At 59.7% G+C, this 16,111-nt stretch overlaps 1 protein-coding gene across 1 annotated transcript; it reads right to left on the bottom strand.

The window, feature by feature from the left end:
• Positions 1-1,543: 1,543 nt before the first annotated feature.
• On the bottom strand, positions 1,544-7,073 carry EN1 (engrailed homeobox 1). The gene is made up of 2 exons (XM_075029371.1): positions 5,096-7,073; positions 1,544-2,440 (listed from the first exon to the last, which is right to left on the bottom strand). Exons 1-2 carry the CDS (start codon positions 5,805-5,807, stop codon positions 2,124-2,126), a joined length of 1,029 nt encoding a protein of 342 aa, XP_074885472.1. The 5' UTR covers positions 5,808-7,073; the 3' UTR covers positions 1,544-2,123.
• Between the last annotated feature and the right edge of the window lie 9,038 nt (positions 7,074-16,111).

Genomic DNA, 16,111 nt, shown 5'->3' with positions numbered 1-16,111 from the left:
TGGGCTGGGCGGGGATGGGGTGGGGATGCGCTGGGGTGGGGTGGGATGGGTGGAGGAGGGGTCCTGCCCCGCCAGCAGCGGGTGCGGAGGGCAGGGGGGTCTCGCCGGGCAGGGCAGCCCCGGCCTGTGCCTCCATCCCCGGTCGGTGACAGCTCACTGCGGCGCTAAGCAGAAATAGTTAAAAAGCAAACAAAAATGGCAGAGCCCGTCTCCCGCTGCCCCTCCGCTCCCTTTCTCCTCCAACAGACGGAAACCCCCTAATGCCTCCGACGGGGCGAGGAGGGGGGACGGGGGAGGCGGGGGGGGGAGCTTGCAGACCTGATACGAGCTGCAGGCTGCGCCGGCCGAGTGTGCTGCTGCTCGCCCACCTCCGCGCCCCGGCCCGCCCGGTCCCGTTCCCCCGGGGCATGGCCTCGGCGTTGCCCCGTCCTCCGTAGGGGGGAGGCAGGAGCGAGGCTCCCCCGGCTCGGCTCTCACCCCGGCCCGCTTCTCCCCTCCGCCCCGCCGGCTGCGGGCCTCGGGGAGGGATTCAGAGGAACAGAAAGAAGGGGAAAGGAGAGGAAAAGCCGGCAGACGGCCCCGTCGGGGGGCCCGTCGGCTCTCCGCCCGCCCCGGCGCCCGGTTTCTGCAGGGGCGGCGAGGAGCGGACGCCCGGCGCCCGCCCTCGGCTCCGCGGGGCCCCACGCGAGGCCCGCGTGGGCGCCAGGCCCGGGCCCGGCGGCCCTCGACGGCCCGAGGACAAAGCCACGGGGCACTGCCCGACCCCGGCTCGTCGGTGTCCCCCGGGCCGGCGGCGAAGACAGCCCCCCCCCCCTCCTCCCCGGGGCCGGGGCGCGGCCGAATTTAACCCGGGGTGCGTGGAAGAAGGGAGCGGGGGCCGCAGCTGGGAGTCCGGCCGTGGCGCTGGCCCTCCGCCACCCCACGCGGGCCGACGTGAGCCCGAGCCCCGAGAGCGGGGAGCGGAGGGCAGGGAGCCGGGAGCGCTCCCGGAGAGCGGCAGCGCAGCGGCCGGTGCCGAGCGGCGATGGCTCCGGTGCTCTGCTCGCCGCCGCTCTGCCCTGCGCTGCCCGGGGAGAGCTCCTCGCCGGCAACTCGGTACCGGAGCAGACAGACCCTCTCGGAGCGAGGCAAGGAGCTGTCAGGCAATCCCCCTTTTCAACACATCCCGGAGCTCGAAACGTCCAGACGGTTTCAGGCATTTTTTTCCCTGCAGGAGCTGGTGATATATTATTACCGTTCTTACGAGGCGGGTTTTATTTCTTGCTAGAAAGGGGGATAAGGGAGGTGAGGCACAATAGCAACAGCCAAAGAGAATTAATTTTTTTTAAGAGGGTAGAAAAATAAAAATAATGATTAAAAAAAACCCCGAAGGTCTCAGACAGGGTTTTAAACAAGGGATGAGCGGTTTAAAAATTGCTGCACTGATCCATTGAAAACCAAACCTAGATACGCCACCGAAATGGCACTGTATACACAGCGTATCGTGTATGTATATATATATTTATTTTTTATATTTATGTATGTATATATATACAAACATCCATACACTAAAATAAAAAATTACAGCCAGCCTGGATCCTGAACACAGTCTACACTTTATTTCAGACTACAGATTTCTGAACATAATAAAATCTTTGGCTTGTAGCGGCGGGTTCAGTCTCGCAGTCTGTGGATCAGAATTTTTTTTTTTCCTCGGGAAAAAAAAAAAAAAGAGACAGAAATTCACACACAAAAAAAATAAGGTCAAACGAAAGATCAGAAAAGTCGGACATTTACTGTAAAACAAGAGCAACGGACATCGAGAAAAAAAAAGGGAAAGCAAACAAAACGAACAAACGAACAAAAGAGAGGGGAAGAGAGAGAGAGAAGGGGAGAGAGAAACGGTCCAGCAAATAGAGATCGCTACACATATTTCTTACCTGAAATTAAATATATACAAGGTCATATGCTGTTTGGCTATATAGAGATAATTTTTTTTTTAAGTGTTCATATTTTATTTTTTTTTTCTTAATCGGAGTCCTTATACTATGGATAGACAATAGATCTGCTTTTAAATAGCACCTGTCCGCCTCCCGGCCGGCGGGCCGGCGCCGCGGCGCAGGGCTGGGGGGGCCGCGCCGCCTTCACTCGCTCTCCTCTTTGTCCTGCACGGTGGTGGTGGAGTGGTTGTAGAGTCCCTGGGCCATGAGGTGCAGCGCCAGCCCGTTCTTGATGCCCGTCGCCTTCTTGATCTTGGCTCGTTTGTTCTGGAACCAGATCTTGATCTGGGACTCGTTGAGGCTGAGCTCCTGGGCCAGGCTCTGCCGCCGCTGCTCCGTGATGTACCGGTTCGCCTGGAACTCCGCCTTCAGCCGCTGCAGCTGCTCGGCCGTGAACGCCGTCCGCGGCCGCTTGTCCTCCTTCTCCGTCTTCTTCTTCTTCAGCTTCCTGGTGCGGGGGCCTGCGGGCAGGGCACACACACGCCGCTGGGCAGGGCCGCGCCGCCGACCGACCGACCGACACACCGACCGACCGACCGCCGCCCCCGCCCCGCCGGCCGCCGGAAAAATGGCCGACGGGCCAATTTGTGCCGGTCCCGTGTGTGTATGTGTGCCCGTCCCCCCACCCCCAGCCCCGGCACGGCGGAGGGAAGGCTGCGGAAGGCGCGGGGAGGCCGGGGCCGAGCTTGCCGGGCCGCCCGCGCTCGTCCCCGCAGCCCCGGCCCCGCCGAGGGGGAGCGGCGCCCCGCTCGCCCCCCGCCCCGGCCACACGTCGGGGCGCCGCTCCGTCCGCCCCGCCGGGACCGGCCGCGATCCCTCCGCACGGACCGGGGACGGGGCCCGCCGGCCGGGCAGCGGCGGGGGGGAGACACAGGGACCCCGCGGCCCGGCACCGGGGAGCAGCCGCCTGGCCGGGGGCTGCCCTGGTCTCGCCTTGGGGGGGGGGGGGGGGACACACGATAGCCCCCTCCGCGAGGCCGGCCCAGCCCCGGGGGGGCCCTTCTCCTTCACCACACCGGAGCCCCGCCGCCGCCCGGGCTCTCCGGCGGCCGATCGTTACCAGGGTCCCCCGGTCGCGCCTGCAGCTCCCTCCGTGACCCCCAGCCGAAAGCAGTGCCCCCCTCCCCGCTCCATCCCCAGGCCGGGATGGGGCCAGGTGAAGTGCCACAACCGCTCGCCGGGGAAGCGTGCCCGGCCCCGGGGGAGCAGCGCCCGACCGGGGGGCTACCCGCGGTCCTCTGCACCCCGGCCCGAGGTGGGGGGGGAGCGGAGAGGGGAGGGAGCCCTGGAAAAAGGGATCTACGAAAATCCCCCGACAGCTGCCGAGCTCGGCGGGCGGCCCCGGGCCCGCAGCCCCCCGCCAGCAACAGCAGCAGCCGCAGCCGCAGCCGGCGAGGCCTCCCGGCCGCCGAGTAGGCCGAAAGCTCGTCTGCCGGCGCAGCCCTTCCCCAGAAACCGGGTTTTTTCCCCGCGGCTCGGCGGCGGGGAGAGGGACGGGGCCCGGCGGGATGCTCCCGGGCTCGGCCGGCGGAGGGGCGGAGGGCGCGGGGAGGGAATCGCTTTTGCCCCGGCACCTTGCGGCGGAGTGCCGGCGCCTCCGACCGCCGCAGCCAGCTCGTCCCCGGAGCCGGGAGAAGCGGCCGGGGCCGGCGAGCGGCTCCGAGCACAACAAAGAGCGCGGCCGAGCCGAGCCGAGCCGAGCCAGCCTCCCCTCGCCCTTCTCCCCTCCGGGCCGGGGCGAGCGGGGAGCTTCGGGGAGGACGTGCGGCAATAAGAATCCTCTGCCCGAAGAAAAGGGAGGAAAGAGAAATAAAGGCGCAAGTGCAAAACGCCTGGCGCACGGCGGCCCTGGGAATCGGTAGCAAAAACACCCGTGGCCGGGCCGGCCGGCAGCGAGGGCCGCGCCGTCTGACAGCTCTATCACTCCATCAATCACCCGAGTCAATCAAAGTGGCTTTTCTGAGTTTCGAGTCGCTGGAGGTGTCAATAACGGGGGATAGAGATGGCTGGGCCCATAGTGCCGCACTGACCGCCGGCGGGGAGCGGCCAGGCCGGGCAGCGCGGAGCGGGGCCGGGGCCGGGCAGCGCCGCCTGCCCCACGTCCCGGAGCGGCCCCCGGGCAACCGGCCCCGCAACCCCCGGGCCGGCACAGGGGAGCCCACCCCCGGCCCCGGCCCCGGCCCCGGTCCCGGCCTGCGCTGGCGGATCCCTGGCTGCCGGCCTGGGGTGTCACGGGGGAAATCCCTCTCTCCTCGCCTTTCCGCTTCTTTCAAAAACAAAAATTACAATGAAAAACAGGAACTAACGGGGATAAAATAAGGGGCTGCCGCGGGCGGCCGGGGGAGTGGAAGGAGCGTGGAAGGGGCCGGGGGCCGAGCAGGCAGCTCCCACCGGCGCGGCCCCGGGCAGAGGCAGGTCCCCTCCCCGAGAGCCGGGCCCCAAACCACGGCGGGGAGCACCGGTTCCCGCGGCAATGCGCGGCCTAAAGGCCTGCCTGGCTCTGCCTCGCTGCCGAGGCCCCCGCCACCAGCCCCTCCGCCACCTTCCTAGGAAAAAAAAAACCCGAGAAACCCCCCCCTCTCTCTACACGCACCTCCAGCAGCCGCTCAACATGTGGCTCAGGTCTCCCCCCCACCCCGCCACCCCCAAAAGGCCACCAGCACCCAGGAAAAAAATAAGGGGAGAAAAAGCTCCCAAAGAAGGGAGCAGCCGAATCCGCTGCCTTTTTTTTTTTTTTCGCAGCGCTCCCACCCCACGCCGCCGCGCTGCGGAACACCCGGGGCTGCGGCAAAAGCGGGGCGGGCGGGGGGACAAGGGGAAGAAGGGGGTCGCTCCCCGCCGGCTCTCCGCACCGAAAAGCGGCCGAATCGGGGCCCGGCGTCACATTCAAATTTGGGAGACTCGGAGGGATGGGGGGGTTGGGGGGGGACGGACACGCGGTTCCTCTCGCCCCGGGTGACCCAGGACACCCCCCCCGCCCCACTCCCGCGCCTCCCCACGCGAGGTCCTCAGCAGGCCGGGAGCCAAAGCAAAAGGGGGGAAGAGGGGAAGGGGAGGGAGGGGGGGGCGACCTTGTCACGATTTTAACAGCTCCCAGATGCGCCGCGGTTCCTTACCCGAGGACGGTCTGTCTGAATACCTAGTGCAGTAGACCCAGGCAGGCCACACCAGCGGCTGTTGCGAGTCGGGCTTTATAACAGGTCCTCCATTATTAGAGCCCATGAGGAGGATGGCGGGGCTGCCGTGCTCCCCGTACTTCGCCGGGTGAGTCTCGCCCCCGTCGGCGGGGGGCTTGGCCGCCCCCGACGCCGCCGCCGCCGCCGCTGCCGCCGCCGCCGCCGCCGCGGCGGGGCTGGCTTTGGCGGCGGCGGCGGGCGGCGGCGGCGGCGGCGCGGAGCCGTCGGGACGGCAGTTCGAGTCCGGGCAGAGGAGGGAGGGCGGGTTGGGCGGCCGGGCCAGCAGCGGGTTGACGTTTTCTCTACCTGAGCTCTGCCCCCGGTCTCCGTCCCGCTCCCGGCTGCCTCCTCCTCCTCCTCCTCCTCCTCCGCCGCCGGCCGGCGCGGGCGGCTCCTTCTTGCAGCCGAAGTCCGGCCTCAGGATGTTGTCGATGAAAAAGTTGGTGGTGCGGTGGGGCGGCGGCGGCGGCGGGGGCGGCGGCGGGGGCGGCGGGTGGCGGCGGCGGGGCAGGGGCAAGGGGCAGGGCGCGGCGGGGGAGGCGGGCGCGGGGCTGGGGGACACGGGGACGCTCTCGCCATCGCTGCCGCTGCCGCTGCTCGCCGGGCCGGGCGCCGCGTCTCGGTGGCCGTGCCCCTCCGGCGGCTCTTCCATGCTCAGCCCCCGCCACGGAGATCGCTGCCTCTTTTCCCCCCCACCCACCCGCTTCACGCCCACCCCACTTTGCCGGTGGGTGGCGGGGTGGAAAAGGGGGAGGAAAAAATTAAAAAAGAGGAAAAACAAAAAAAAAAAGAAAGAAAAAAAAAAGAAAAAAGAATAAAATCCACTTGTTGGGCTGGAGCTGAGATATTTTTTTTTCTCCCCCTCGCACGGATGGATCCAAAACCGGGGAGACACTCGAGGGCTTCTTTCCCCCTTCTCCCGACCAGCTTATATTTCCACCACCAAAAAAAAAAAAAAAAAGAAAAAAAAAAGGAAAAAAACCAAACCCAAAAAGGTGCGCGGCAGCACCGCGGCCCCCCCCCCCAAAAAAAAACAACCCGCCCCCCGAAAACCCGTCAAAATCTGCCCATCTCCCCGCTGCCGCCGCCGCGGCGGCTCCGCGCTGCCCCGCTGTCACGCTCCGCTCTGCCCACGCCGCGGGCTGCCGGAGCCCTTCCCCGCCAGCCTGGTGGTGCACGCCGCCCGGGCCGATTTATTATTATTTTTTTTTAATTCTTTTTTTTTTCCCCTCTCTTTTTTTTTTTTTGGTTTGTTGGTTTTTTTTGGTTTTTGGTTTTTTTTTTCCAAAAAAAAAAAAGAAAAAAAAAAAAAAGGCCAAATCTCTGACAGCTCCGGTCCGTGCAACAAACTCTCCCTAAAAAATCCCTCAGCCACACTTTTTTCACTCGCACCGGAAGCACGTGAGGCGGCCCCGCACGTGGGGGCGGCCAATGGCGCGCCGCCGCCGCCGCTGACACCCCACGCCGCGCCCAATGGGAGCCCGCCGGGCCGCCGCCATAAATACCGCGTGGGGACGGGACGGGACGGGCGGCGGGAGCGCCGCGACGGGGCGGGGGCCGCCGCGCCCGCACCTACACGCGTGTATCGGGGCCCCCTCCCCTCGCCCCCCGACCCCCAGCCAGCCCCGTAAACAACTTCTTCCAGCCGCGCCGTGTCCTGCGCGGGCCGCCGCGGGTGGCGGGGGTTTGGTCATCGGGCGCTTTCCTATCGCCCCCCCATTAATGAATTCCTTCCCCCCCCCAAAAAAAATATCCGTGGGTGCTCTTTTTCCCCCTTTTTATTCTCGATTCTGCCGCGGCGGGGTTAGGCAGCGAGGGGAGGTGGTGAGCGGGGTAAAGGTTGCCCGGAATCGAAACTTTTTTCTTTTTTTTTTCTAGGAATAAAAAATGAAAATAATAATAAAAATAATAAATAATCATAAAGGCAGGAGCCGCTGCCGGGTGAGCCGGGCTTGGGGCTGCAGCCGCTCGGCTGGTTCGTTCCTTTATCGGGATTTGGGTGGGTTTTTTCGGAATATGAAGCAGATCGGCCGCCAGCTCACAGCTGAATTCGTATCGTGGTTCCTCGTCTGCTTTTTGGTGTTTGTTTGTTTGTTTGGGGTCGGTTTGTTGCTTCCCCCCCCCCCCCGTTTTTTATTGTTGTTGTTGTTGTTGTTGTTGGTTGGGGGTTTTTTTGCCTGGCAGAGAGCGAGCACCTCAGGACGTGTGTGGAGGCAGAAGGGAAATTTAAGGATTTTCAAGGGTGGGAAGAAAAAGGCGCTTTTTCAGGAGCGATGCAGCTTTCCCAAAAATTCATTTACAGGGGAAAAAAAAAAAAAAAAAGACAATGCCCTGACCCTAGTTTTGGTTTTCTCGGCTCTGCCGCCGCCGGTACCTTCTCCCCGCGGCCCCGGGCGCTGCCCTGCGCGGAGGGCCGAGCTGCTCCGGGGAAGGGACAGGGAGCGGGGTGGGGGGGTGTCCCACGACACCTCACGTTTTACACGACGTGGGTGCGGGGAGGGGGGGGTGTCCCGGCGGGCTGGGTGCCGGGAGCCGCGGCCGCTTCCCAGCCGGCGGCCGGCACCTGCTCGGGGCTGCAGCCGCGCTCCAGCCCGCCGCCGTTGCCCGGGGGCTGCGGGAAGGGCAATTCCCGGCGTTTTCTTTTCCTGACGTAACCGAGTCTTCACACACCCCCCAAAAAAAGGGCGGCCGGGCTGGGGCCGGGGAGGCCGCGGGGCCCCCGCGCAGCGCTCCGCGCCTCTCCGCGGGGCCGGGCGGCGTCACGTGCCGCCGCCTATAGCTCCTATACGTGCGCGGGTGCCTTGCTCCAAAGACACCTTCTAGCAAAGGATCCGTAAGGTGCCTTGAGCCTCGGCGCCGGGCTGCGGTGCTCGCCTGGCCTCGCCTCGCCTGGCCGGCCGCCTGCCCTGCCCTCCGCGGGGGCGGCCCGGGGGAAACGGCCCGGCCCCGGGGCTCCGGTTTCGGGAGGCTGAGCGGCCCCGGGAAGGGAAGGGGAGCCCTCCGGGTGTCCGGCAGCAGCAACCCGGGTGCCCGGGCGGCGGGCGTGTGTGTGTGTGTGTGCCCACACCTCCCAGGCACGCTCGGTTATTTTCCGTGCGGGGGAAACATTCCCGGATTGTTACCTCCAGCCGCACAATAATCCCCTAAAATAATAGCTGGCAGAACACAATCAGCCCTGGAATCGAGGGCTTCATCCGCAATTAAATGAATGTTAAACCCCCCCTGCATTCACAATATCATATCATTTACTCGCACCGAAATTGGGTTTATTTATATTTAAGTTAGCAAAATTGAAATCTTTATCCCAAAAGCGAGCGTGGGTACTTAATTAAATTCTAATTAGGACACTATCAATATCCCATTTAGCCACGTAGCCTTTGTGAGCCGCGGTCCCTTTCAGAGCTGTAAATGGGGGCTCGCTGCCTTATCTCTCCTGCAAGAGACGCCTTGAGAAGGGCTGCAAAAGATAATTTATAGGTTTTAATTACTCTTCATTCCGCCTGATCAGCTTGGCGTTCATCACAGGACGGCGAATAAAACCTGGTCAAAAGCACTGTCACTATTCCCTGGCAAGACGCTTAATCAAAGTAAGCAGGGCCATATTACACGCTGCGAGCTTCTTCACGTAATTTCCCAGCTGCTGATAAAGCTAGTTGAATAATGCTGCAGTCCTTCGGAGACACCATTTACAGAAATGACTTTATTGACGGCTTAACGTCGGTAATTCATTTTACCTTTCATGTATTGGGAGCCCGGATTTGTTACAGTAATAGGATGATAAATGTCCTGGCGGCCCTATAGCTTTTATTATTGAATACAATACACACACCCATCCTTAAATGTTCCAAAATTGGGTAACAAAAGGGAGAGAGAGAGAAATCGAAGCCTTTAACTATTTAATTTGCCTTCCTGAGCGCGGGGGGGGGGGGGGGGGGGGGGGGCGAAGACTGTGTGTATGTACGCGTGTGTGTGTGTGTACGTGTGTGTGTACGGGGTGGTGGTGGGGGGATTATTTAATCTGGAGTCCTCCCTTCTTCTAGAAACTGTTCTGGATTTTAAAAGCTTCTCTATAAATTGAGTAGGTTTGTGTACGGAGGGGGTGGGGGATCGGCTGGATGAATGAGGAGGGGTTAAAGGAAAAGACGATGTATATTTTCAGGCTGGATATTTTTTCCACCGCGACCCTTCCTATCTAAATAGATAAATATTACTCTCCGGCTAGCAGATAGTTACAGTAATCGGGGTAATATGTCTACACCGCGTCTTAAGGACGGAAGCTTACAAAAAAAAAAAAATCCCTTCTCAGGATAAAGTTCCCTCCGTAACTTGCGGGTGCCGCTGGGTTTCAGGGCGCCCGTCGAGGGGCGGGGGGACTCCGCGGAGCCCCACGCCCGGTGCCGTCGGGGGGGGGGGGTTCAGGGGGAGAAACCAGCCCCGCGGAGCCGCCGGTGGGTTCAGCGGGGCCAGGACACCCAGCGCTCCCCCGAAAGGGCTCCGGTGGCCGGGGCCGGGCTGCCGCGCTCCCTGCCCCTCGGAAGTGCCTCGGTGCGGTGCGGGTCTCTTGCGGGATGATGTCCGTCCCCACCGGCTCTCGGCGCTGGGGCTTGGGTCAGCCCTCCTGGCGTGGGGAGGGAGAAAATGAAATCCGGGAGGCGGAGAGCAACCGAGAGGCGGCGGGGCCGGGAAGCCGGGCTGGGACCCCCGGTACCCGCCGTCGGGCTGCCGGGAGGGCGCCGCATCGCTCCCACCGCACGGCACCAGCCTGCGGCACCCACAGCCTCTTCGGAAACCGGGAGAAATGGTTTCTCCGATTTCGTTGTATTTACTTTCTTTTCTTCTTCTTCTTCTTTTTCTTCTTCTTTTTTTCTTCTTTTGGAGGAAGGCCACCGAAGGCAGGAGGGTTTTAAATTGAAATGAAAAATAAAATTAAAATTAAAACCGGATCAAAAATCCTTTGCATTTTTTTTTCCCGGCGCCCTTATAGGAAGGAGGAAGTATAGAAACGCGGTTAATATACGCTGTGGTAATCCTATTTCTAGGTCTAGATCAGATCTCATTGGGGCCTTTGCTGAAGGACATAAATGAGTTGTTCTAATACAATAGATTTCATCCTTCCTACAGGGACTGGCTGACCAGAGGTTTTGTTAAAAGTGAATGCGAATAGATTTCTGCTACAAGTGCAGCATTATTATTATGAGCTGTAAGGTCAGACTATACATTCCGGGTCCCCAAAGCCTATAGACCCTGGGAAATGCGCGGGATATACCACGTCATTGTACCTGACAGTCTCTTCAATAGACTAATTCAATTATCGCTCGGGGATTCAGTCTTCATTGAAAGCAATAATAGCAGTGTAATTCGTTGGTAAATAGGTAGTGGAAGGCGCCCCGCTCGAAACTTTTTGCGGGGCACAGGTTTATATCTCCGGGATTCCAAATCTCTCCCGGCAGAAGCGCGGGGAGCGGGGAGGGAGGAAGGGCCGGTTTTTATCGAAGAGGAGGGCCGGGCTGCGGGGAGACCCCGGGCCGGGCAGCGGCCGGAGCCGCAGCCCCCGCACCCCGGGCCGGGCGGGCAGCGCGGCCGCCCCGCTCCCCCGAGAAGTTCCCGGGGCGCCGGCGATGTTGTGCCCCGGCGTCCTGGTGTCCGGTTATGAATCAATTACCATCCGGGACCACCCCCACCCCGGCAATGCAGCCCGGCTCTCAGGTCACGGGGAACTGTAGGAAAGATTTAATTTTATTAACTTCATTGTCTGTCCCCCGCTTCCCAAGGGGGGCGGAGATGAAAACACCCCGCAGAAGTTTCCGGGGAGAGGAGAGAAAACTGTCCTTCTTATTCTTAGCGGTTTTATTGGTTTGTTTCTTTTCCTACCAAAAAAAAAAATTTAAAAAGGGGGGGGGGGGAAGCAGAAGAAAGAGAGAAAGAAAAGGAAAAAAACAAAGAAAAAGAAAAAGGAAAGAGGAAAGGGGGAAGAAAAGGAAAAAGGGAAAATAAAAAAAAGGAAAAGGAAAAGAAACAAAGAAGAAGAGGAATTTAAAAGGAACAAAGAAAAGGAAAAAGAAGAGGCAAAAGAAAGGACAGAAAACCAGAAAAGATAGAAAAAAGGAGAAGAAGCATAGAAAAGAGGAAAATAGAAATGAGAAGGAAAAAGAAAAAATAAAGCAGGAGAGAAAGGAAAAGAAAGGAAAAGAAAAGAAAAGAAAAGAAAAGAAAAGAAAAGAAAAGAAAAGAAAAGAAAAGAAAAGAAAAGAAAAGAAAAGAAAAGAAAAGAAAAGAAAAGAAAAGAAAAGAAAAGCGAGGTAGAGCGAAGGAAATAAGGAAAGCAGAAAGGAGAGAGAAGAGCTCGCGGCTTTCCAGTGGCCTGGCTGCAAACACCTTCCCATCTGCTTCCCAAGCCCCCTCCCGCCTCCCACCCACATCTGCAGCCCACCCTACCTCTCTGCGAGCAGCACAAGTCACCTGGATCGGCTGCCTTAAAAAGTCCCGGCTCCCGGCGATGTTTCTCGCTAGCTGGCCGGGGGAGGAATACATCCGAGAAGGGCAGCGGCATCCTCTCGACAGGCGAGCAGTCCAAACGCCTTTCTCCAGCCCCGTCTGCCTCCCTGACAATCTGCTTTAAGTTACAGGGGATGTTTCCGAGCGCTGCTTTACCCCACTTCGGGCCAGATCCTCCTGGCCCCCCGCTAAATACGTGACCGACAGGGGCTGAAAGTTTTGTGGCAGGGTTTGGGTCCGCACCCACCTCCCCTCCACCCGGCCGGTCCCGGCGTGCGCCTCGTTCCCCCCCCTCACCCGGTGTCGGGCTGGCTCGAACCCATTTACGTTTTTAAAGATGTTTTCCATTTCCTCCGGCTCTCCCTACCTATGTCTCGCCCTAGCTTCTGCCTCTGCTCCGGGAGCCGTGCAGCCCGAGGAAGGGTCGGGGATACTTTCGCCGCCCGGCCCGGCGGGGTGGCGGCGGGGCCGGGGCCGGGGCCGGGGCCGGGGCCGCGGCCGCTCCGCGGGGCTGCGGAGGGCGGGAGGGGACGGGAGGGGGGTCCCTGGCCGGGCAGGGTGGTGAGGCTCGGTGTTGGGAACGGCCCCCCAAAGACTTTTCCCACTTCGAGTGGGTGCGGGGTTCTTCGTGGCAGGAAAGCCTTTCCTTTTCCCGGCTTCTGGATTATTTTTTTTTTGGCTGACAAAGGGGCACAGGCGGGACCGCCGCACCCCCGTTGCTCTGCCGTGGGTGTCGGTGCGGGGAGGGGGTGAGTCCAGCTCCGGGCAGACCCGCCGTGTCTCCCAACCCACGGGGGCAGCGCTTCTGTGCGTGTATTTGCGTGCCAGGGTTTGCGCGTGCATTTGCGCGCCTGGACGTGGGTGCAGGCGGGCGTGGAGGGGAACGTTCCCTTGCACACACGCGTGTGCAAATAGGTGTAGCTCTTAGAGGGTGCAGACGGGCACGACCCCCCCACCCCTCCCCGTCCCCGGGTCCCCGAGGGGACGCCCCGAGGGGCTCGTCCCGCAAACCCCCCGCCCGGGAGCAGAGGGACAGTGGCCGTGGGAAGTTCGCTCGACTCCCCGCGGGGAAGGATGCTCCCCGGGGGCTTCTTCCCGTCCCGCAGGCTCACGCCTTCCACAGCCCGCTGAAGGTGCCCGCCTTAACGGGGTGGCCCGGGCTCTCCAGCAACGACTTGTGCAAATCCAACCCCGGGGCGGGGAGGTGGCGGGGGGGGGGTGGGGGAGATGATGCAGCCTTTTTTTTTTTTTTTTTTTTTTTTTTTTTACCCCGAGGTCCAAACAACAGCACCGGTGGCGGGGGACGTGGGTGTCATCATTTCTCCCCTCCCAGTCTGCAGGCAGCTCAGGGCTTTCTCCCTACCAGTGCTCTGGAGGAGGGTCGAGCCCCGTACCCCTCACTAACCGCGGGCCCCCTCTGTCATTTCACCCCCCCCCCCCCCATCGTCGGGCCGTGGCTCCGGGCCCGGGAAGCGATGCCGGGGTAGGGGGGGGGTCCCCGGCCTGCGCCGGGCCAGGGTGCGGGCACCGGGGAAGTTTGAGACGGGGAGAAAGGGGCAGAGGCGGGGGGGCTGGGGGAGAGAAATCCTTTGTGTTTTTGTCCTCCTTTGTTCCGGAATTAACTTGACCAGTGGGGCTGGGAAGCAGCACGATTTCGATTTGAAAAAGCAGGGGAGAGGGGGGGGCTCTTTTGATCCTCCTGGGGGAAAAGGATGCTCGGGGAGGTGGCTGGAGGAGCTGGCACCGGTGCTGGGGGCTCTCCGCGGCGGCTCACGGCAAAATTTCGTTGAAGGCACTATTTCTGCCTTGCCCGGGAACTTTCGGCGTTAATTAGCCATGTTGCTCCTACGAGCCGGGTTTGCTCCTCTCTGCTCATCCGTTCCCAGGGAGAGAAAACAGTGTGCGTAGGGCTAAAACGCAGCAAGACAAAATAATCAGCTTTAAAAGTACGTGTTGGCTCGGGGGGGGGGGGGGAGGCAGGCAGGGAAAGGGGCAGAGAGTAAAGCAAAATAAGTCTATTGCCTGGAGAAATGATGCAATGTTACTGCTGCCCAGTGGCAGTAACCGGAATTGGGTCATTTTAGGGACAAACGCCGGCAAAATTCAAGTCACGTCCACTTTTGATATAAGGATGTGTCCTCTTTAAAAATTGTTATGCAAAAGACTCTTGTACGTGATCTTCTTGCGATAAAAACCAGCAAGCCAAATATTGGAGCCCGAGTCAATAATGTATGAGCAGATTAAGCAACCTTTCTCCCAGGCAATTATTTCAGCAATTGAAAACCTCGCTCGCTCCAAATTTCGAAAATAATAATAACAATAATAGCAAAAGTAAATAAAACCCAGCGCCTGTGCTATGGTCTCTTGCTCTTTGCCCCTTGCTCGGGAAGGGTGGGCGTTTTTTGGTTTTTTTTCCAGCCACGGAGAGTAGCAGAGAAGGTATTTAAAACAGCAGCAGCCTGAAAATCACAACAATTCATAATAATCTATGGATCGCAGGAGTAAATAGGCATATCGCGGGGACACCGGCCTGCCTGTATTTATTTGTCTTTAAAGCTCCGGGTAAATTAAGTTTCCGGCTGTGTAATTCTAACAAAAGGTGATAGAAAACGCACTGGGGGAGTAATAGATGGTGGCACCAGGGATCAGAGGGGGGAATGGGTTTAATGCTGATTTATGTGCCGAGGGCCGGGGCGCGCTGCCGCCGCGGGAGCAACGCGAGCACCTCCGCGGGTGCGGGGGCTCCGCGGGGGCTTCGCCACGGGGGAGGTTGCGGGGGGGCGGCCGGGCACGGCACGACTTTGGGGAGCAGTCGCTGGCAGGAGGCGGCTGGTCCCTGCGGTCCGGGGGGGGCTGCTTCCCTGCGTGGGGAGAGAGAGGTGTCCCCTGGAGATCACGGCGGGGTGGGGGGGGGATAAATTCAGCTGGAGAAGGGCGGTGGGTGCTGGCAGGGGGGTTGGCAGGAGGGACGTGGGTGCCTTCACCCTCCCAGCAAGGGGCAGAAGGCAGAGAGCTGGGATGGGTTTCCCCGAGCCAGCCTCGTGTCTAAAGTCACTGCAAAGCTTTGAGAGAGAAAACCCGCCATCCCCCACTGCAGGCTACTTTTTTCCCCCTTTTTTACTTTGCGACCCTTGCCCTGTGGCTGCCGGGCACTGCTGGCCATGCAGCGGGCAGCATTTCCTCCGGCTCCGCGATAAAAACTTTCCCCCTTCTTCACTGGTTCTGATCTTGGTCTTGAATTTGGTCCATGGTGCAGTGGCAGTAACTAGCCGTTCGTTTCGGTTGCAAAAGCAGCGAGCTGGTCAAAAGCAAAGAAACTGAACTTTCTGGAGGCAGCCTGGCAGAAACGGGGGTCTGCGCCCTCCAGGAGAAACCGCAACCGGGTTTGCAGTGAGGGACAGGACTTTGGACCCATTTGGGGGCTAGGTGGGAGGAAGATGAAAAATTATTTGGGAGCAACGATTCCTCCTGGTGCATATGACTGAAGAGGTCTTGCAGGAGTGCCAAGATGTAGGAGCACCCAGCCCCACCGACCTTCTACAGCTGAGAGCCTTTTCCAAGACGTGCCAGAGTACAATAGAAATACTCGCTAGCATGGCACTTCACCTGCACACCCAGCCCTGCAGCCAAATCCCACATCCCTCTCCAGACAGCAGCCTTACATTCCTGAGCTAGACAAATGATGAAAAAGTTCCAGTTACCGTCTAATGAAAGGCCTCCATCTCCCTTCCCCCAGAGGTTTCCGATGCACATATAATTAGCTCTCAATATTTCATGAATATGGGGTTTTACTAATTCCTTTTCACTCAGGAGATTTCGCATTCACCGTTTTACCCTCTCTGTCATTTTGCACAAAGCCGTGGCTGTGGGAAGGGTGGTTACGGGCTGGGGTGGGTTCTTCTAGCTGGATACACAACATCCCTCAGCCGCCTGAGGCCTCAGCCCAGACATCCTGAGAGACACAGATCCCAAATGAGGGACCACAGCTTTGTTTTTCATGCAGAAAATTAAATGTTCTGTGGGATTCCGGTCCTTTGGGGCAAGCATTTCTTTGGATGGGTAGCGATTCAGGAGCAGGTCTTCTGCTTCTGAGCTACAGTACATTTTGGAGGGAGATAGGTACTTTCTGACCAAAAAGAGCAGTCATCTCAGACAAACCAGGAGGTAGAAGTCAAGCCAAATGTCATGAAGAAATGTCACACAATAACAGCTCCAAATGGTCTGATTACTATGCAATCATATTAGTAAAAGAGCTCTACGCTCCCCATCTGTGTAACGAAGGGCAGACCTACCCCAGCATCATCTTCATTTTTATTTCATGTGTTTCACTGAAAAGCACTGGGGCAAAAGTTCTCGTGTTCATAGTCTGCGTGGAAAAAAATTTGGAAGTCTTATCTCCCTTCCCCAGTCCCAGACTGGCTCTGGGCGCAGGCACTGAGGACGCCCTTCGTGTGCAGGGAT

Source organism: Buteo buteo, chromosome 5, assembly GCF_964188355.1.
Source record: "Buteo buteo chromosome 5, bButBut1.hap1.1, whole genome shotgun sequence".
NCBI classification, from domain to species: Eukaryota; Metazoa; Chordata; class Aves; order Accipitriformes; family Accipitridae; genus Buteo; species Buteo buteo.
This window is presented reverse-complemented; position numbering and strand designations above follow the sequence as displayed.

Bases quoted from the DNA above. Each gene is read 5' to 3' on its own strand.
- EN1 (XM_075029371.1), bottom strand. From the start codon at position 5,807: ATGGAAGAGCCGCCGGAGGGGCACGGCCACCGAGACGCGGCGCCCGGC. The intron at 2,441-5,095 runs GTAAGGAACCGC...CCCTGCCCGCAG, and splicing joins TTCAGACAGACCGTCCTCGG to GCCCCCGCACCAGGAAGCTG.